Raw genomic sequence first — 22039 nt, 5'->3', positions numbered from 1 at the left:
CACTCAGACTTCCACTAATTCTGCGACTCAGACTTCTCCATGGCTCAAGTGAAGCAGCAACACGTGAGGCTGTGGTGCTCCCTCCTGCTCACCCTCCTCTCATGCCTGCACTACCCCGCTGAAGGTGCTTCTCCTCTGGTCGCCAGCCTCCACCCCACCCCTGAACAGGTAAGACTCTGGAGCAGTTGGTGTCCACAGCAGAGAGGAGGCTTACACAAACCTAATGTTATTTAGACCTGGGAAAGGGACTCTAGTTCTGTATATAATAGGAGAACAGAATAAGGCTTATTTATTTTATTTTATAAGAATGTATTTCTGCACTATACAAATTAATACATATAATACATAAGTAGTCAGCTTTTCAGTGATTTAGATTTAGATAAAAAAAAATTTGAGGGGCGCTTTTATCAGTATAATCAACGCAGCAATTCAGTCGTAACACTGGGAATGTTTATATTTAGTCAGTATTCCTGAATACAAGAACCGTAGGGCATGAATACATGGAGCCAAATCATTTAAGGTAACACACTGGGAGTCTCCAGAAAGCATGAGTTTGGTTCGGAATGCGTTGTATTAGAATTTTATGTCAGAGACCAACCTCAATGAAATGAACAACAAAAATGAAAAACGAGAACTAATGAGTAGTTTTTTTTGTCTTTGAATAACAGCTTTTGCTGCTCTGGTTTTCTGAGTAATCTTTTGGCTCACAGAGAACACGAGCTGCAGGGGAGAAACATTACAAAAGCTGAACAGTCGTGGCACACTGATTTGGTTTGGTGTGTGTGTGTGTGTGTGCGCAAAATGTTTTCGAAAATCAAACAACTGTTACTTACATTTTTTTTGCTTGAATTTCATGAAGTTGAGTTTGTTTGTCATTAGAGGAGTATTTTGGAAGTGTGTGTTTCGTGAGTAAGTGTTCACACATCTTGATATGTGTGCGTGTGTGACGTTTATAACATGAGGCTTTTGTAGAAGGTCCCCTGTCATCACTGGAGTTTAGATGCCAAGTTGTTTCTATATAGACAGCTTGGTGGGGTGGGGGGGGGGAGGATTCAGTGGGGGCTAAATGACAGCAGAGGCATGTGTCATGACTGGGTGCAATCCCAGATCCTGTTCCTCATTTGTTGCGCTGTATAACATGAAATACATTTGACACGATTCTCCAAATATGAAGAAATACACATCAACACATTGTTTTTGATTTGGTTATTGATTTATGCTTCTATTTGAAGATGAAGAGTTTGAAAATCCTTCATACCCGGAGCTTTGTACACAGTATGTTGCAAAGAACTGTATTGCTGAATTGTTCTCCTGATTGCTTTTCATGTCCTCTGGTATGATCTAGATGGTGTAGAGGGCTTTAATATAGACACCATTTAATTTTGATATTGTTAATTCAATTCAATTTCATTTTATTTATATAGCACCAAAACAATAAAATTGTCTCAAGGCTACAGAGCCCAGAGCCAGGAGAGGGGAGAGAAACAGAAACATGGCAGAGGAATTCATACACGTATCAGGATAAGCATGCTAGCATACGTGTTGCCAATGTACAGGGTACATAGAAACACAGAGATGGTATATACATGATACATACAAAATTTGTAGAAACTGTCCTCCTGAGTAAACCTGAAATGTCTCTGTGTCTTTTGGAGTCAGTGTGGTGTTTAGGTGTTGTGTCCTAAGCCAAAGCACACACACGGCCTGCTGGGGACATGTGTTTAGGCAGGGCTCACTGGGTCCAGGGCTGAACAGGGTGGGGGATTGGAAAAGGTGGTTTGGGGAGTTGGTCTTGACTGGGGATGTAGGCCAGCACGGTTCTGATTAGCTTGAGCTGTTTTAGGCTGGGCTGGTTCACAGAAATCAGAATGATTTAGTGGGTTATGAAAGATGATATTATGGACGCCAAGAATGGCTCTTTAGAAATCATCATGAACAGTGTGTTCTGTCTGTATGTGTTGGTGTGTCTGTCTGTATGTTATTCCCTGTAAAAGAATACTTGACCATTAGAATGTGAATATTCATGCAGATACACAAACATTTCTCTGAAGTTTTATAGGAACCATCCACTGACGTGTACACTATTTCTGCCAAGGGCATAAAACACATAAGTAAGGCAGTGGTTTTCCAAACCCTTTGTGTGTGAATTATATTATATTTTATTTATGCATGGCCCTTATTGTGTCCACCGCACCAAAACCAGGAAAGCCAATATGTTATCTTGCTCATTGTAATTCCAAGTTTGTTTGTTTTTTATTACTGACTGTCTGATAATGGTGGGCCAGCCGATGATTTCTTGCACAGGTAATCATAACATGCTCCTCATGTCTGATCTTAATCTTGACAGCGACAGAACAGCAAAGGATTGGCTGACATAGTTTGTCACTTTTTGAAGAAATTACATTTGTCTACCATACTGTCTGCCCAGTACCATGTAGACAAAAAAAGAACGTCAAGTTGCGTCCTTCATCCTTTTAAAAATAACGCCATCTCCAGCAAAATGCTAAAGCTTTGTTTTATCACTGATTGGGTCAGTGCTGTACTGGTTGGGGTGTGGGCTCCTGTGTGCAGGTGTGCAGTGAGAGTATTTGTCTGTGTGTATTACAGTGAAGAGTGTAATCGCTGCCTGTTTGAGGATGTGTGTGCGTGTGCGTGTGCGTGTGCGTGCGCGTGCGTGTGCGTGTGCGTGTGCGTGTGCGTGTGCGTGTGTATGTGAATTTGTGTTTATTTTATGGCTTCAATACATGTGTGTTTGTTGTGTGTATTTGTATGTTTGCTTGTGCCCTGATTGCTGAGTTTCTGTTTGTGCTCTCAGTGTGTGTGTGTGTGTGTGTGTGTGTGTGTGTGTGTGTGTGTGTGTGTGTGTGTGTGTGTGTGTGTGTGTGTGTGTGTGTGTGTGTGTGTGTGTGTGTGTGTGTGTGTGTGTGTGTGTATGTATGTATGCACCCATGCAAGCAGGTTAACATGTGTATCCTGATGGCTGTATGTGTATGCTATGTTTAGTGATAGGGCCCTAAAGAGATGTATGTATGTGTGTATATCGTGACTGTATAAAGTGTGTGTGTGTGTGTGTCTTTACCCCTCTGGTTTTCTAGGAGTGTGAAGGCTCATGGCATGATGTGTGTGGAGTGTGTGCTGGCAATAGCTCCTCCTGTGAGCTGGTCAGTGGAACGTTCTCGCTCTCTGTGCTTCCTGTGGGGTACCATAGAGTCCTAGAGATCCCCTCAGGAGCACGGCAAATCAAAATACAGGAGACCGTCAAGAGCAGGAACTACCTCGGTGAGACAAGCATCAACAAACTAAATAATACAATAAAACAGTGATCATAGTAACTCAATTATGATGTTGCAGTTTAAACTTGAAGTTATGTCTCATGTTGTCAGCTTTTATAAGCTTGATTTACATGCTTGTGTCAAAATACCATTAAAGCTGACAAACTGGATTCTAAAACAGTATAATTTAGTAATACTCTCTCATGGTACTCTCGTCCATCTCCACCCCCCTCTCTGCCTCAGCTCTCAGGACTCCTACAGGTCAGTCAGTCATTAATGGGAACTGGGCCATCGATCGCCCGGGACACTTTCAGGCTGCTGGGACTCAGTTCACATACCAGCGGCCCAATGAGATCCGCAGCCGTGCTGGAGAATCCATCACTGCTCATGGGCCACTGAGTCAGGATTTACACCTGTATGTGAGTAACCCATCATATATAGCGTGGTGAGAGACTGGGGAGGGGTGATTTAACACTGAGTACCATTACAATGGCATAATCCAGCAGTAAAAAGGTCAGAAAGGGTCCTAAATGTAACCTGAGAGACAGGAGTCTTAAGGGTACAGACAGCCTTAAAAACCCTTTCAGAATGAAGAAACTCATCTCATAATAAGGCCTGATGATGAAACTGGGATGCAGCTGCAGTTTCCACATTCCATGATCTGCTTGCAGAAACCCTCTGCTAACTCTAACTGCTGCCCATTCCCACCAGACTATTGCATTCCTTCTACTCTGCTTGTGTAATATACATGTACTGTGTTCCAGCCTATTTACCCCTAATTATGCCATTGATGTCATCACTGATGTGGTTCCTTGCTTCCCATTCCTCCTTTATAAGAGTTACCCCGTTAGCACACCGTCCTTTATAAGAAATACCCCGTTAGCACACGGTCCTTTATAAGAGTTAACCCGTTAGCACACTGTCCTTTATAAGAGTTAACCCGTTAGCACACTGTCCTTTATAAGAAATACCCCGTTAGCACACTGTCCTTTATAAGAGTTAACCCGTTAGCACACTGTCCTTTATAAGAAATACCCCGTTAGCACACTGTCCTTTATAAGAAATACCCCGTTAGCACACTGTCCTTTATAAGAGTTACCCCGTTAGCACACTGACCTTTATAAGAGTATATTATAGTACACTGTCCTTTGAATGCCGGCTATTCACTCCATTTTGACCCACTGACAGTCTTGTATAGATGCTTGAGTGTATGGTCCACATGTATGCTAATATGTTTTCCCTTGACTGACATATCTATGAATTAATCTGTTTACTTCTGATATCTGCTTCCTCTCCCGTCCCTCCTGCTCTAGCCCTCTGTATCTCTCTATCGAGATAGCCTCGGGCAGATACCCCCCCCGCCGCCCCCACCCTTTTTGAGCTCGGTTCGGCTCAAGCTTTCTTCCTGCTAAAAGGGAGTTTTTCCTTGCTACTCTCGCCTACGTGCTTGCTCTATGTGGTTCAGGCCGTGGGCTCTGTAGTGCCTTAATACAATGTCAGTTGTTTATGGCGTTATAACATTTAATTCAGTGATTGCTACAAGATGAATGTTTTATTTATTTTATTTTCGAAATGTCGACTATCTCCGGTTTACCACATCTCTCTCTCTGTCGTTCTCTCTCTCGTTCTCCTGTAGGTAATCTACCAGCAGCCTAACCCCAGCATTAGCTATGAATACATAAGGCCAAAAGTCCACCTCCTGAGGACACACAGCACAGATAGTCACACACACTCTCATATACTTCCTCTTGGTAGGTAAATGCGTCAGTCACATCAGCTACATTTGTGGAATGAAGCAGTACGTGGTCATTTTCTGTACATTTACATCTTTTCCCAAGCTGGTTTTAGTTGAAGGTTTTGTTGGGACCCAAATATTGTCTCATATTAAATGCAATACAGTATACTGATACCCAGCTCTGACTTAAGGGAATGGAGGAACACAGGACAGATTGTTGTGTTTGTGTGCGTGTGTATATGGAAGTCAAGGTATGACTTTCTCCAGGCCTTTAATAGTCTGATCATGTGACATGGGCAGAAAATGATTTCTTGACAAACAATGTTTCTCACCAATATTTCAATCCGCAATACTTCTAGTCCTACTTCAGTTCTATTTATGTTTTCTTGAAATGAATGACATGGCTGTTCTGGTCAGAATTACATCTAACACAACTAGGATGGTTGTGAATGAGGGCTGTTTTGGTGGAATGGGTGTTACCAGATAAATATCTTAGCTTTATCCCCCATTTCAAAACATCTCTCATGTCAACACACATTCTCCTGTCCATTTTAGTTGCTCTATTTTGCTCTTTGTTTCTGTTCAGTGGAGACTCGTGTAGTTGATGACAATCGGCTGCCCTCAGACCCCATCACTCCAAAGCCCCTCCCACTTTACACCTGGGTTGCCATGACAACTGCACCTTGCAGCACCACCTGTGGGATAGGTAAGAGTAACCCACTGTGTTATTGTTTTTGAGTGTGTGCGTTTGTGTACACAATACTCCGGGCTAACAGCTGTGTGTGTGTGTGTGTGTGTGTGTGTGTGTGTTTTCGTGTGTGTGCGTTCATGTGTGTATGTGTCAGGTAAGCGTCAGATATGGTTTCGCTGTGTGGAGAGGGCGACTCAGATCACTGTCCCAGGAGACTTCTGTAACCACACCCTTCGCCCTGCACCTCAAGAGGAGAAGTGCTCCATCCAACACTGTCCTGCGTTGTATGAAGCCCTCTTTTAGTTTGTGTTTACCGGTCATGTCATGTGTGTCGGTTCAGCACATTTAAAAAAATAATAACTTCAACTGCCTTTTCTCTTACATGTGTTCATAAATGGCATTGTGTGTGTGTGTGTGTGTGTGTGTGTGTGTGTGTGTGACTGCAGTTGGGATGTGGGTGAGTGGTCTGAATGCAGTAGGACATGTGGTCTGGGACTCCAGAATCGCCAGGTCCTCTGTCGCCAGACTCGGGGTCACCATGGGAACGTCACTGTCACAGTAACCGTGGAGATGCAGAAATGCAGCCACACTGAGATGCCAGAGACGGCTGTGCCATGCCAGCTGAAGATCTGCAGTGAGTGGCAGATCCAAACGGAATGGACAGAGGTGAGCGAATGTGTTTTGGCAAAAATCATGACCATGACCATCAGCGCGTGGTGAAAGAAGCATTTAATTGGTTCTCCTCCTCCATCCCTGGTCAGTGCTCAGTGCCCTGTGGGGTGGGCCAGCGCAGCAGAGAGGTGGAGTGTGTGTCCAGCCTGGGTGATGTGGAAGATGATGACCAGTGCAATCTAGCACTTAAACCACCCCACCTGCAGAACTGTGACATGGGATCTTGTGCTCGCAGCTGGTACTACTCCACCTGGAGCCAGAGAGTAAGCCCTCTACTAGTGTGTGTGTGCGCGTGTTGAAGGAGAGTACACTATTATGTGTTACAGAGATGATAATATGAACTTGTGTTTGTACATACATGCATGAGTTTGTGTGTGTGTGTGTTTGGGTGTGTGTTCCAGTGCTCGGCGGACTGTGGTTCTGGCTGGCGCAGTAGGTCAGTGGCGTGTATTGACAGTGCTGTGAGCGTTCTGCCACTAGATGGCTGTGAGGGAGAGAGGCCAGCTGAGCGAAGCGTTTGTGACTTGGGGTCATGTCAACACAGAGTAGAATGGTACACGGGACCCTGGGGACAGGTAACACAGACATACACACACACACACACACACCGTTTTTCAGAATCAGTTGTGTATATCATTAATATTCTTTGGTTCTCTTTTGTGCATGTTTGACTTCACCAGTGTTCATCAGAGTGTGGCAATGGCACGCAAAGTCGGGGTGTGCTGTGTGTTCTTCAGAGCCACATCCAGTGGGACGTGACCTCTGACACCAACTGCTCACACCTGCCCCGCCCTCCTGACACACAGACCTGTCATTTGGGCTCGTGCGGAGCACAGTGGTACCTAACAGACTGGAGCAGTGTGAGTCTCTCTCTCACACACACACACAGCAATGGAAACATTACAAATGCGGTTCTTTGCTCAGACATCAAAACGTGTTGTTCCTGTAACACACACACACACACAAAACAAACGTCCTGTTTGTCTCTTAGTGCTCTCGCTCCTGTGAGGGTGGCTATCGAGTGCGGGAGGTGCGTTGCCTGGGTGATGACATGACCCCGACTGACGGCTGTGACCCCTCTTTGGCTCCAGAGAGTCGTGAGGAGTGCAACACACAGCCTTGCCCGTCTGACAGCGGTGAGTCCACCAGTGGGTCTCTGATACCACTTACTTTCTGACCAACAGGATGGTGTTGGGGTTTGCTAAGGAGAGACTCTGCTTGTAGAAGCGCTGAAGTGATCATTTGACCTGTTGTGTTTCTGTAGACGAGTCCTGCCGAGACCTCTACTTCAACTGTGAGGTGGTGGTGCAGGCGCAGCTGTGTGTGTACAACTACTACCGCACGGCCTGCTGCGCCTCCTGTTCCCGTGGCAGCAAGAGGGACTCGCATCCTGGTGTAAGATGATCCCACAGGGGGGTCTCATCCGCCACTAGAGGTCATCTGACACTCCACCCTACTCCAGTGCTTACCTGCACGGTGCTAGCTTGAGGGACCAGGTGATGCTCATGGTGACCAGATGCTAGTCTGCTCAGGGCTGCTGCAGCATCAGAGAGCAGCTACACTCATCTGCTGTGGACTGTACTGTCCACCGCTGTTCCACATCCTTACCCAACACCAGGGTCATCACAAATAGTCATGTCAGATTTGTCTTGAGAAAATGGACCAAAGAAATGAATGCTATTTTCTCCCACTTGAATTCCCGTAAAACCATTTTAACTGTATCTATTGAATGTTTCTCTAAACAGCAGAGCCGTTCTTTAATAAAATGTTTTAAACAGATACTCTTTCAGTTCTTTAATAAACTGTGATACAAACCTAATTTTACCTGGTGGACTTTAATCCAGAAAAAAAAATAGTAAAATAGAAATGTAATATTTTTTTATTTGAGAAGGGTATATAAAATAATGTGGTTTAGATAAATATCATTTTTACAAGGGCAGGCTTGCCTGTGAAGGGATCGGTCAGCTCCATCACCTGATCATAGCCAGAGCCACTGGGGTCTCAGGCAGCTAACTGCTCAACCCCGACGCAGCGCAGATCTCACTGACACCATGCCAATTCACTGTCATGCTCCATGCTTCTAAAAAGCCCCCCTGACAGCACGTCTTCTTCGCCCGGCTCTTCCCTCTTCTGTGGCTCGTCTGTCTTCACTGTTCCAGCTCATTCAGCTGCAAGTAGCCGGAGCAGTCGGAGACTCTCTTCACCTGGTTCACACTCAGGTTCTCAGAACACATGGGACACGCCGACTCCGTCTCCAGTAACCTGTCAATCACACACACACGGAATGAGCAGGATGTGATCAACTGTGGGTGTAGTGGGAGATCAAGAGACTGCTGAGGGCAGTACTTACTGCATGAACTGGGAGTGGAGCGCTGGGAAGTCACAGTGAGGACACACTGACCAGTCCTCCTTCACCATGTGTCGACCCTGCACACAAGGGGAAAGTGTCCAGTGTGAGAGACTGTGTTCCTCTATATGGATACTGGTGTGTCCAGTGTGAGAGACTGCGTGTTCCTCTATATGGATACTGGTGTGTCCAGTGTGAGAGACTGCGTTCCTCTATATGGGTTATGGTGTGTCCAGTGTGAGAGACTGTGTTCCTCTATATGGATACTGGTGTGTCCAGTGTGAGAGACTGCGTGTTCCTCTATATGGGTAATGGTGTGTTCTCATGTGAGAGACTGTGTTCCTCTTTATAGGTAATGGTGTGTCCAGTGTGAGAGACTGTGTATGGATACTATGGATAATGGTGTGTCCAGTGTGAGAGACTGCGTTCCTCTATATGGATACTGGTGTGTTCTCATGTGGTACTACCGTGGCAATGCAGTAGGGCAGGTTGTTTTTGCACCCGGGGCAGAGCAGCTCGCACTCAGGCAGCTGGAACCCACAGAAGGGGCATGGAGTGGAGTCCTCCTCTAGCTCTGAGGTGTCTGGACGCCTGAGGGGAAAAGAGAAAGAGAGGGTAAGAGAGAGGGAGGGAGGGAGGGAGAGAAGAAATTAAAAGTCAGAAGTCACACACAGGCGTCACTAGATTAAAGTAGACTGCATGTTTGACATCTGCCAGGTAAATGTGTAGTGAGAAGGCACGCACCGGACCATGGCCTCTATCTTCTTCTTGTACTTCAGGTCAATCTTGTTGCGGTACTCAGGGCGCATCAGCATGGCAGAAAAGCTGAAGGCAGAGTTTTTCAAACCTGCACGGTGGCACTCGATCACAGCTGACGTCAGGATGGGGACGATGTCTATACACACACACACACACACACACACACACACACACACACACACACACACACACACACACACACACACACACACACACACACACACACACACACACACACACACACACACACACACACAGAAATGACATCCACTTCTAACACAACATACATTTCCTTCATAATTGTAACCGACTTAACACACTCATGATGTATATCAGGACTATGACGACCCTGTACACCTGTATGTGTATATATAGTGTTTAGTGTTAGTGTCAGCTTACGTGAGGGGAACTTGCTGATGTTGCTGGACACACGGATGAGCATGCGAGCCCCCTTCAGGTGATCACCCCTCTTCACGTGAATCTACAGATTAAAAACATGAGGTGGAATCCAGGCCCACATTACACGCCTATTAAAACCAACACAAGTTAACAGTGTTTGCGATTCCAGTTTGGGACCCACTTGGGTTTGTTCAAGTTCAAGTTCAAGTATTTTATTTGTCAGATGCACAGAACAACACAGAGTCAGACTGGGCACTGAAATTCTTAAGACAAGACACCGCACAACAACCTACCATAGCATAACATAACATAACATATAAGTACTCTGAACATAAATTACACATATAATAAACATATAATAAATATACTAAATATACAAAATAAATATACAATACAATCTGCTAAACATATAATACACATATAGTAACCTATACTAACCTAATATACCTATACTAACCTAGAGACTATACCTAATACCTAATACCTATACTACCTATACTAACCTAAAGGTATCAGGTAGTGCAAGGGTTTGTACAGTATGTGTGTTTGTGTTTGTTCCTGTATGTCACTGAGGTTGCAAGGGTGCACACTTGCTTCTCACCTTCACCAGTATATAGCTGTGTAGGATCATGAGATTGGTGGCCATCTCAGATGGGATCTTTATTTTCTGTGCCTGCAGCTCTGTGTACATGCTGAACAGCACATCATGAGCATTCCGGTAGTTTCCTGTCAAAAATGGCACAAAACACTCAACACGTGACTAAGACAGAAAGCTGTTCATTCATTCTTATTATGATTTGCCTTAATGTGAACCTCCCACTTCATAGAACAGAGGCACTATGACCATAGAATGTACCAGTGAACCAAATTCATAAATGCATTCATTCATAGATGTCTTCAACACATACATTTTGGGGGCAGAGCACACACACACACACACACCTGCTGACTGCTCCTCTCTGGCAATGATGATGGCAGTCCGTGCTGCTTCTCTGTACTGTTTCAAAGCCATGTAGAGCCGGAACAGATACTTAGCATCCTGAGAAGTAAAAATGATGAAGAGCAGAAAGGTGAATGCCTTAAACACAGACACAGACACACTCCTGAGTTCACAAGAGCAGTCCGGCTTGAGACTAAAATGGAGGCTCACACACTCACACACACACACACACACACACACACAAACACAGACACTCCTGAGCTCAGAGCAGTCCGGCTTGAGACTAAAAGGAAGGCTCACACACACAGACACGTAACCACATTTAGCCAGCAAGATGGTTTGGGATCAGTATGGAGTCACGGCTCACATCACGGACTGGTGACAGGGACAGGGGTTGACTAGCTCAGGCTCGCTTCCAGCTTTTTAGCACTAGCACCTTCTTAACACCACCACTAGGGGGACTGAGTGTGCACACACTGCACAGTGCCTTACTCACTGTGAGAGTCTATGCACAGCAAGCATGCAGGGTGGGCGGAAGCGAAGATGAGAGACACTTTTCAGTAGAGTACACAGAGCAAAAAAACAGGTAAGATCGTATGGAGTGAGTAGAGAGTAGATAAGCAGTTCTTATAGGCTCTACTACCTTTGGCATGCCATCACTCTCTCCCATCAGATAGTCTATGAGCTGATTGGTCAAAGCATCCTCCTTGGCCTCTCCCACCTGTAAGACATAGCCATTAGTCATCTTCCATCACACATTAGAATCACTATTTGTCATCTGCTGCTTTTAGCCTCTATGAATGGCATGTTAGAAAGAGAGACAGTGAGAGAGAGCATTGAACATGTCTCACTGTCTCTATGGCCTTCTCTATAGCCAGGCTGTCCTCAGTGTTGGGACACTTCAAGAAGTGTTTCAGCGCCTGAGAAAGGGTGATAGAGAGAGGAAGAAGAAGAAGAGAAAGAAAGATTGATGCACACAAACAAGGGAGGGAGAGACAGACAGACAGACAGACAGAGAGTGTGTGTTACACATCATGAACAGCAGATGAGGAATCATTTGTCATTTTGATTTGACCAGTTACATGAACGTCCTTCACAAGGGATGATCAAAGAGCATCTGAAGGTGTGTGTGTGAGCAAGTGATGTCTTCTCTCACTCTGCTGAACTGGCCACACTTCTGGAAGAACATCCCCGCCAAGAGGTGCTGCTTCTCCCCTTCAAAGTGCAGAGCAATGCTCTGGTAGTCTTCCGCTGTGGCATCTGGGCCTGATGGGCACATATTCACACATAAAGATCATCAGCCAACACATCTTAAAACACAATCAACCGAAACAGGCAAACTCAACGAAGGAGCTCGTTTCCAACGTGAGTGAGAGGAGAGCCGTGAGGCGGAAGGGTTCTCTGACCGATGATGTCTGCGTACACCTCCATCTGGCCGTGCTGCTGTGCCAGCTGAAAGGCCTCGTCGCTGCAGTGGGACAGCACCAAGAACTGAATGGCAGAGCCGTAGTCATTGAGACTCAGGAAGAACCTAGAGAAAAGCACAACAAGCAGTCTCATTCAGGGACACCCCGTGCCATGTCTTCTATTTTCTTTAATGGCGGCCTTTTGGCAACTTTAGTATAATTGTACTGGGGGGTTTTGTTCTGACCTTGCCACCATCTTTGCGCCGTCGATGGACTGTGTTTCCCTGACGATGCGCACGGCCTCCTCAGGATTGTTGAGATGCTCCAGTAAGATGCGGATGACGTTGTCCCAGTCCCGGGCGCTTTCATAGGCCATCGCTGCCTCCTTAAATCTGACCACAGCCAATCAAAACTTCACTTCACCAGCCATCATGAATTCCATTTATATGAAAGTACCCAAAAGTCAGGTAGCTTCTTGATGTTTTCTTCATACATCTCCATAAACCTTCATATACCGATAACCATCTAAAAACAACCAATCTATCTGTCCATACAGTTACAGTGGGTAATTAATGTGACAGAATACCCATTCAGCTATTCAAAACCATCTAAAATGACAACTATGTATGCTACAGCACAGAGCACTGTTTCTGTGTACAGTCAGTATGGCCACTGCTGTTTACTGACTTACTTGCCATCAGCCTCCTTTGCCTTTGCATACTGCAGGTGGATCTTGGGAGACGACACCTGGGGTAAGAGCTCACCCACCTTTGACCTGAGGACGTATACACACACTTCCACTTAGTAGCTACATAAGAGTCACCTTTGACCTGAGGACGTATACACACACAGGTCTTCCACAGGTCTTCCACAGGTCTGTTACACAGACCTAACTTAAGAGCTTAAAAGTACAAAAAAGTATGTGATTCACTTCCTAACAAAAGAAAATAGTGGGGCATAAACCATCATTTGAGTCTAAGTCAAGAGAGCCTTCTGATTTTGTCTTTTGTCTACTGTCCCTTTTTTGGACAATAGCATTAATTTGGTCATTTTCTCTTGCTAATTCAATATTTGAATTGCATGCTGAATTGTAAATGTACAATTCAATTTGAGAAAGTCAGAGAGAAATAGGGAGAGTGGGACATGACATGCACAAGTGACCAGTTCTTACCAGTTCTTGCAGCGGATATAGACAGATGCGGCTTTGTCATAGTACTGGCCTTTCTCATACAGCTGGGCAGCTTCCGAGTATTGCTACAACACACCGACACATGGACAACGTCAGTGCACAATGCACTCTGTGTTATATGGGACTAAACACAGATGGAGGCTGAGGTAAGGAGGTGCGGAGGAGAGGAGGTGAGATGGTGAGGAGGTGCGGGGGTGAGATGGTGAGATGGTGAGGAGGTGAGGAGGGGCGGTGTGTGTCTACCTTCATGCTCTCTAGGATGGCCCCACAGTCCTTCTTCAGCGCTCGGCTGGGGTGCTTGATGGCGAGGTTGGCGCCACGCCGAATATCTCCCATGCGGATGGACATACGTGCCACTCCAGCCTGGCATGCCTCATCATGCTCCTGGTACGGAAAAAAATGTAGCGCACACATCATGAAAACATTTACATGAAACAAGTGTGAAAACACAACAGGATCTTTAGGAGATTCACCCAAGTAAACACAAGCTGTATGTACGTATTTGTGAAAATAACCAATGATGGCAATGTTAGACGGTTGAACTGATGTTACACAAGAGAGGCCTTTCTGCAGCCACACACTGACCTTATCTTTATCTTGGGAATTTCCCTTTTCAAAGTGCCCCAGTGCGTTCACATAGTCTCCACTGCCAGGGGATAGAACACAGAATACAGCATCACTGTCTGCCTCATTAATAGCAGTGTCCATTACCTCAAACAACAATGATACTATATTATTAATTTTATTATTCAATTATCAAGACAGTAATAAAGTAATAAATATAGCAAGGTGAATTATCTACAAATACAATAGCATATGCCCCTAGATGCACTACTTTCATTGTTCCTACAGTCTGACGCATGTGAGTCCGGAGCTTACTCACATGAACTCCAGCTGGATGGCGTACTCTTTAGAGATGAACGGCATCTCGTCTGGGGACAGCCTGTTTGCCAGCTGCAGCGCACTGTCCCAGTGCTGTAAGTCTCTTCTCATCTTCACACACACACACACACACACACACACACACACACACACACACACACACACACAGATATGAAGAAGATATGTCTCAAATGAATACTGTGTGTGGGGAGACATGAACTGTGTGTGTGGAGACATGATCTGTGTGTGTGTGTGTGTGTGTGTGTGTGTGTGTGTGTGTGTGTGTGTGTGTGTGTGTGTGTGTGTGTGTGAGAGTGTATCCCCGGTGTGTGTGTGTTTATGACGTGTGTTGATACCTCCAGAGCAGCACTGGGGCAGGAGGAGGCCAGGTAGAGGTCCTGGGCCTGATTGTAGTCATTACAGAACATGGCCAGATGGCCAGCAAGCAGATTCTGATCTTCTATACCCTATCGGTGAGAATGACCCACAGCAGATGTGTTATTATGTACCGATGAGTCCAAAATAAATAAACAAACAGAGAGACACAGGCACATACTGACCTTGATGTCTTCCAGGGACATGACCATGCCAACATTTCCCGTCATGCGATACACTTGTACAGCCAGCTCCACCTCTATGTGATGCAGACATGTCCGCCCCATCTCAGCCCATGACTCTGTACATTTAAGAAGCTTACACATCTCCCATGCCTCTTGGAACCTAACACACACCACACACAGAGATACCGTTATAGAACATACAGTGAATGTCTGTTTAAAAAAAAAACTCAAATGAAACAGAAATATCTGCTCAGATATTCAGTCATACCTCTTGAGCATCAGTGCCTTCCGGAGCATCTGTGTGAGCTGCTCTTTCGAGGCCTCGGAGAAGATGGTGTTGAGGAAGCTGTGTGAAGCCAGGGGCACGCTGTTGGTCTGGCCACTCTGTGTCTGACACGTTAACTCCCCATTATGGAGCAGCAAGGGCTTATGGGAAAATGGCAGTTTGGTGCCGCCCACAAGGATAACTCTGGCACCTAGACAAGCAGGGGGAGAGAGAAACCTGGTCTGATGGTGATGATTAATGTTGTACTCATGTTTGTCTGTGTGTGTGTGTGTGTGTGTGTGTGTGTGTGTGTGTGTGTGTGTGTGTGCATAGCACTCTACCCTGTATGGTGTCTTTGTGGAAGGCATAGGTGTAAACTTTGTCGTCATCATAGGCAATGAAGACCCCCTTATCCCCTGGCCAAGTTTCCCAAAGAGCACCAGTGATGGTTGGAGAAAAGTTAGGGATCTCAAGCACTGCGTCATTCACCTGAACAAAGAGACAGAAGAAAAGGAAGAGGCTCAAAAGCTAGAAAAGCTAAGTGAAAACTAAAAGACAAGGTGCCACAGTCCTTCATACAGACTGTTACCACCTGTTGTTGTAAACATAACAAAAGTGTGTTTATTATAACATGCAGATACAATACAGAAAATTGTTCTCGTGAACATTTTTATCATGAAGACATATATTACAAATCTCAATCTCATATCTGTAAACTGTAATCTGTCAAATGTATATATAGTTTAGTTAATCAAATCCTGTTAATTCACTTTTTCAGTGACTTTTTTTCCAGTGGCAATACTGACATTGCAGACTCCAGTGGGTAAATACTGTGTGGAAGAGCTATGCTGAAAACAACAGCTTGGTCTGTGTCCTTCTGACTGTGTGTGAGTGTCCACATGTATGTGTAAGTGTTACCGGGCAGTAAAGGAATCCATCGCTCTTGTCATCAATGAAGATGAGACGTGTTCCACTGGGATCAGGGAAAACCTTCCTCACACCCACTGGGTGGCGATACTCATTTATGTTCTGCCAGTCCTCTATGTAAAAGCAATGGATTATGCCCGTCTATGACAGATAGAGAGAGGGGGGGGAGAGAGAGAGAGGGTGAGAGAAAGAGAGGAAGAGGGAGAGTGTATTAGTGGCCACACAGCTCAAAATGATCACAAGTTCAAGTTATTATTATGTAGGTATTAGAGTTATCGATCACATGCTTGTCTTACATCAGTGCCCATGAACAGGAAGTCAGCAGTGAGCGCATGGCTCATGATGCGATATTTATCATCCCCACCAGAGAACAATTTAGTCTGCCTGTCCTCCTGCTCCTCATCCTCAATCTGATGAACACACGTACCGACACAAAACAAAATACAACAGCATTAGACATGCTTGACATGATGGCCCTCATAAATAAAGGGCTCCACAGCATCCTCGCCTCTATCTAACTGAAAACGGGCCAAACCAAGAACCATCAGTTTCTGTCTGAGGAATGATGACCTCAAGACCTCAATCATGAATCCCATTCAATACAAATTCAATGTTGTCTGAAGCCTTAATATGCACACACGCACACGCACACGCACACACACACACACACTTCTCACCATGTGTAACTGCACTTTCCCCTCAAACAGTGCCGCAGCGTAGTCAGCATTCAGACACATGCTCACCACCGTGCCCAGATACTCCGTGTCCTTCAGTTTCTCTATTCCTGAACACATGCAGGATAACAACAAACACATGGGGGATTAAAGCACATGGTACGTATCATATCAAAAGACACAAGTAAGATGGCACTTCGTGGGTCAATCTCTCTCACACACATACCATTTTCTCCCAAAATGTAAAACCATGCCCGATTATTCATCCCCACAGCAACATGATATGGACCCACAGCAATGAAATTAGGCTCCACATCCACTGCCACGGCAACTGGTGCTTCCTGTACAAAGACACATGAGACATAATCATGGGAAGATATTATATATGAAAAGGTATCACAGAAATGGAAATAAGAAGTGATTCATATGAACTTACTGTGAACTCATGCTACAATATGTGAGTCTACATACCCCTTCCACTGGGTTAGTGACTACATACCCCTTCTACTGGATTAGACTACATACCCCTTCCACTGGGTTAGAGACTACATACCCCTTCCACTGGATTAGAGACTACATACCCCTTCCACTGGGTTAAAGACTACATACCCCTTCCACTGGGTTAGCGACTGTGACCTCCAGCAGTGAAGTGAGGTAGGCCAAGCGCGTGCCTGAGCTGCTGCCTAGGATTGGCAGTCGTGTGAGGAACACATGCAGGGTGCCGCGCTGGGTAGAGATGGCCAGAAGCTGCCCGTCATCTGTCCACGAGAGCTGGTCCAGACCTGGCAAATAGAACAGTGCACACACACACACACTGTATGATACGTGTGTGTGTGTGTGTGTGTGTTGTACATCTCCACCTTACCCACTCTATACACACCCACATACAAAACTACATGAACACATTTAGAAAACAGAGATATGTGAGCGTATTGACTTCACCTTTGGTTTCTTCATCCAGATTGATGATGGCATACATCTCCTTGAGTTCTGTGAGGTCATGGATCTTTATGCTGGAGAAAAAAAAAAAGTTTGTAAAGCACTTTCTGCTTTTATGCCCAGATGGAATTCTATTGGAGAAATACAGATTAGGATGCTACAGAGCTGATGTACTCATAAATGGTTGGTGTATATATTGCCCAAGTGGCCCCCAGGGCACACATACCAGCTGTCTCCGCAGGAAGCTGCCTTGTTGAGAGACTGAGAGATGGCCATGCTGGTCAGACTGTCCTTGTGGTTGTGAGCTTGAAAGAGCTCCTGGCCAATCTCACGGATGTGAGTGGAAATGACCACAAAATAACCCTGAGAAAATCCTATCATTATATACCCATCCCCATACCTGACCACAGAGAGAGAGAGAGAGCGAGAGAGAGACAAAGCACAGAGGAAAATGGAGAGAAAGATAATGAGAGAAATAGAAACAGTTAATCACAAACAAACAAAAAAGAATCAGCAAGCACTGAAAACTATTCATACAAAAAAACTTATATATCTTTTCAAAACAGTATGAACAATCAAAAATATTGTTTTACAGTACTTTTACATCGTTCAAATGCTAACTAGTTTACAATAACTCCCTGATATGCAACTTCACTGCCTCACATGGATGTACTATCCATTCAGCAAAACAAACACAAGCAGTTTCCAACAATGTAAAGATGGAAGTGAGTCTGTACCAGCGGTAGGAGACTATGGAGCCGTAGCGCTGCTGGAAGGCCAACTCAATGGGGTTATCAGGGTCATTCAGGTTAAACAGGAAGAGAGTCTTCTTTCCCACCGCAACACTCACCTACACCACACAGGACAAAAGATTAGTCATTGGCAAACAGTGCTTCCCAACGCTCCATGTAGAGTCAGGGTTCCCTGACACGGGCTATGCCTGGCCTTTAACTATCCCTTTAACTATCCTATTTTATAATCACTCCTGCTTCTCATTTCATTTCCTTCTGTCCCCCTTCTTTTTCATTTCCTACTTTTCCTCTCTCTCACCACAACTACTTCCTTTGGAGATCTGCTCTCTCTCTGCCTCTCCCTGGAGTTGACTTTATCTTCAGCGCTACTGTATATCATTGCATGCATCTGACAACACACACACACACAGCATATTTTTTAGTAGTGACTATTTGACCAGATGCAGGTCAAATAACAGAATTCCTAGAAAACCCTTGTGCTGAAATATGTTTCAGTTAAGTACATTTCAGAAAATACATTTCAGTTGTCTTTGGTATCTGTTCTCGTGGCATAATGATGATGCTGTGTTTAAAATGTTTTCTCAAATAGGACGGCATATGTTCAAGATGAACATCAAAGTTGGGGTCATGTTAAGGACACACCAAAGGTTTTTAGTGTGCACAGGTCTGGGCTAATAAAAAAAGAAAAGGAGATGGGAAGTTGTGTTTGTACTTAAGAATGTGGAATGTGTAACATATTCCAGGGTTAGTGACCGCACCTGTCTGACCATTCAATTCATACACTTCCTTACACTCCCTCACTGACTTACAGTGCTCTCTCCTGGTGAAGATCTCTCATCGGTCTTCATCACAGAGAACTGGATATCTGCAGGATCTGATCGCACTGACGTCTGAGAGAGTGAGAATGTGAGAGAAAGTGAACATAGGAACAAGGTAGGACAAATTAATTTCCCAATTGTCATTTATGTTTATCTATTAGTCATATACTACTGCAAAACAATCAGCAATCTGCTATGTGTCAAGGAGCTCTACAGAAACCAAAGGGACATTGATGTGACAAATGCTGATGAACATTCAGACCTGTCGTATGGTGTCTCCTTCATGGTTGCTGACTGTTACACTACGATCTTCACTGCCAAGGGCCAACAGGTTCTGAGAGCTCCAGCAGCCACAGGTGATGCGCTTTGTGTGCTTACCTAAACACAGACACAACAACGGAGTTGAGGTTTTCCATTAAGTGATAAAGCTATGATAGATAACTTCCACATGTTGCCCAGATAACATAACTTGCCTGTTGCAAATTGGCTCACACTGACATTTACATCTGCCATTTAGCAAGGCTTTTGTCTCCCTTTCCCTCGTTTGTTTGTTGCCACCTGTGAGTTTGTATGTATGAATGTTCTGTATCTATACAGTTTGCTTAAGGGATGTTCTATTTGTCTCAATCACAACCAGACATTAGGGACACACTGTACACCCGGTAGGGTGACCTCTCTCAGGCTGACTTACAAATACACATCCATACACATTAGAGTTTTACATGATGTAGGGACAGTGTGTTACAAACAGCTCTGGGTTCCCCATAGCAGAGCAGAGTGGCATGTTATGTTATGTGTTTGGCATAATGAATCATGTATGCACCAACATCAATCCACTTACAAATTTGTATAATTTTAGGAGATCACATCAAATTAAGTTCCCATCTCCAGACACCATCATGATATCTATTTTCAGTGTGTGACTACTTTACCGAGGACTGGTATCTTGCGTGAAGTCTGCTGGTTATAGATGAGCAGGTTCCCTTTCGCTGTTCCCACAGCTAGTAGAGGCCCAGTCTTGGACCACAGGATAAAAGACATCTGATCCCTATGGCAAAAAATATCACTGAAACACTCAAGCCACAATCACAAACACAACACAGAAACATGTGAACATAGCCTACAAAAATATGTACCTACCTCATGCCACTGTCTAACTGTGATGTCTTGTTGACATTTGCATCCCACAGATGGATGGCACTGGACTTTTCTGCTATTACTGCCAGGATGTCCCCATCTTTATCCCAATCCATTCCTATGCACTTCCTATTGAAGAAGAGAAAGACCAACAACGATAGAAGTCAGTCAGCTATCAGGCACTTATGAATTGTATTACCTGTTTACAGTAATAACAGATAAAAGTATAAGATATATTTGATGAAGTAATCTAAATCAAGGAACTAGAAGTACACCACTGATTGATGTTGTCAGCTAAGTGGGTTTTCCTCTTTGTACGTACCCTGGTAGGTTCAATTCATTCATCCTTTGCCCATGCCGATCAAAGATTTTTACGGTGTTGTCGAACCTAAAGAAAAACAACATACATTCAAAACAACTGCTTACTACTACACCCTCTGGCTGAAGTAGTTCTTAACAAATAAGCCCTGAAAGATTTGTTCACTTTGTTATTATAGTATAGCCTACGGTGTTCGGAAAATAAATCAACCTCATATAAAACAAGCATTTGTGTTACTCACCCAGCAACGGCAAGATAATTCCCCAAAGTTTTCTGCCATTTGTACTGCAGGCAGGACCCCTGCCAATTTTTTTCTGCGATGGTGAATATGCGCTGTAGCAAAAATACATTTGATCATTTGTGTTATTGGGCTTTCCAAGTAATACAGAAGACTTATTAACTAGAGTAACAACCAAACTATTGCAATAGCTAGCTATGTCAAATACTGGCATTAGTTAGTCTAAGGTTAACCTAAAATCTGATGTTACTGCTGGATATTGCCTGTTGCTGCTGTGCATATAACAGACATAACATTAACACTAGCTGGACAAGGACACCTCACACACGTACATCAGGTATAATTAAATACGGGAAGAAGTAATCATAGGGGTACTTAACAAGTGGATGAATTATCACCAAATTGTTAATCACCAAAAAAACGTTGTAAGCTCTTTTACTGACTAGCTAACTGTTGCTAGCCTGTGAGCTAACGGACTAGCTAAGAACGTGAAGAGATTCACCTCCCACCTGAATAATTCTACAACGTATACGTCAATTGTATGGCGTGCTTAATTTATTGCAACTAAAAAGGTGATGTGGCGTGCACAGAAAACGAATTACATACCTTCATTTTATCGTTTAAAGGCTAAACTCCACTGCATATGAACTTGTGTACATTTCCCAGGATTCGTCGGTCTAAAGCGTCGGCGTCACCCATAGCGACCTCAGAGCCAATCAACCACCGAGCTGCGTAAGTAGCATACTACATTGGAAATCTTTGAACGCATCAACATTAAACTAGCGAATGATAAATTTGCCTAACTGATGTCTGGCATTTATGTGGGTGACTAGGTGTCTCGCTTTGCGTTGCACTGCACAGCATTTGACCCCTTGTCCCGCAAACTGTACATTCAGATAATGTCCCGCATTTTCATAGGTAATTTGTTTTATGTCAGGAATACACAACACATGGACGCGTTATTTTGCCATGGGGCCGGTGAACTACGTCACAAAAATGTACACAAACTTTGCAGATAAAGGTAAAAGTTATCTTTTTATATGTTATAGCAATAGCAAAAGCTGTAATCTGTATCTTTTTGGTCCTAACTGCTGTGCTGTGGAATCGACTAGAGGATA

At 44.4% G+C, this 22039-nt stretch overlaps 2 protein-coding genes across 2 annotated transcripts; one reads left to right on the top strand and one right to left on the bottom strand.

The window, feature by feature from the left end:
* Positions 1 to 39: 39 nt before the first annotated feature.
* On the top strand, positions 40 to 8160 carry adamtsl7 (ADAMTS-like 7). Its single transcript, XM_031560325.1, has 12 exons — positions 40 to 168; positions 3096 to 3279; positions 3516 to 3691; positions 4909 to 5023; positions 5594 to 5713; positions 5853 to 5982; positions 6145 to 6364; positions 6460 to 6633; positions 6772 to 6945; positions 7051 to 7230; positions 7362 to 7506; positions 7635 to 8160. The coding sequence occupies exons 1-12, from the start codon at positions 40 to 42 to the stop codon at positions 7772 to 7774; spliced, it is 1887 nt and encodes a 628-aa protein (XP_031416185.1). The 3' UTR covers positions 7775 to 8160.
* Positions 8161 to 8231: 71 nt separating this feature from the next.
* wdr19 (WD repeat domain 19) lies at positions 8232 to 21665 on the bottom strand. The gene is made up of 36 exons (XM_031560151.2): positions 21528 to 21665; positions 20925 to 21016; positions 20687 to 20752; positions 20368 to 20493; positions 20160 to 20275; positions 19490 to 19605; positions 19219 to 19299; positions 18395 to 18507; positions 17884 to 18057; positions 17661 to 17731; positions 17328 to 17500; positions 16945 to 17059; positions 16722 to 16828; positions 16341 to 16454; positions 16036 to 16185; positions 15459 to 15606; positions 15121 to 15328; positions 14853 to 15012; positions 14649 to 14759; positions 14294 to 14403; positions 13996 to 14056; positions 13654 to 13794; positions 13393 to 13475; positions 12913 to 12996; positions 12467 to 12613; positions 12222 to 12346; positions 11972 to 12081; positions 11667 to 11735; positions 11459 to 11536; positions 10818 to 10914; positions 10477 to 10601; positions 9876 to 9957; positions 9462 to 9612; positions 9185 to 9308; positions 8721 to 8797; positions 8232 to 8632 (listed from the first exon to the last, which is right to left on the bottom strand). The coding sequence occupies exons 1-36, from the start codon at positions 21531 to 21533 to the stop codon at positions 8518 to 8520; spliced, it is 4026 nt and encodes a 1341-aa protein (XP_031416011.1). The 5' UTR covers positions 21534 to 21665; the 3' UTR covers positions 8232 to 8517.
* Positions 21666 to 22039: the final 374 nt, after the last annotated feature.

This window comes from Clupea harengus, chromosome 22 (genome assembly GCF_900700415.2).
Source record: "Clupea harengus chromosome 22, Ch_v2.0.2, whole genome shotgun sequence".
NCBI lineage: Eukaryota > Metazoa > Chordata > Actinopteri > Clupeiformes > Clupeidae > Clupea > Clupea harengus.
Note: the sequence above shows the minus strand (reverse complement) of the source record. Positions and strands in the feature narration are given on the sequence as shown.

What these genes read in the sequence shown, in the direction of transcription:
- adamtsl7 (XM_031560325.1), top strand. Translation starts at nt 40, where the DNA reads ATGGCTCAAGTGAAGCAGCAACACGTGAGGCTGTGGTGCTCCCTCCTG. An exon ending in ACACGGGACCCTGGGGACAG is followed by an intron (nt 6,946 to 7,050) that starts GTAACACAGACA and finishes TGACTTCACCAG; the next exon opens with TGTTCATCAGAGTGTGGCAA. An exon ending in ACCTAACAGACTGGAGCAGT is followed by an intron (nt 7,231 to 7,361) that starts GTGAGTCTCTCT and finishes TTTGTCTCTTAG; the next exon opens with TGCTCTCGCTCCTGTGAGGG.
- wdr19 (XM_031560151.2), bottom strand. An exon ending in CCACAAAGACACCATACAGG is followed by an intron (nt 15,329 to 15,458) that starts GTAGAGTGCTAT and finishes CTGCTTGTCTAG; the next exon opens with GTGCCAGAGTTATCCTTGTG. An exon ending in GCCCCAGTGCTGCTCTGGAG is followed by an intron (nt 14,404 to 14,648) that starts GTATCAACACAC and finishes GTGTGTGTGAAG; the next exon opens with ATGAGAAGAGACTTACAGCA.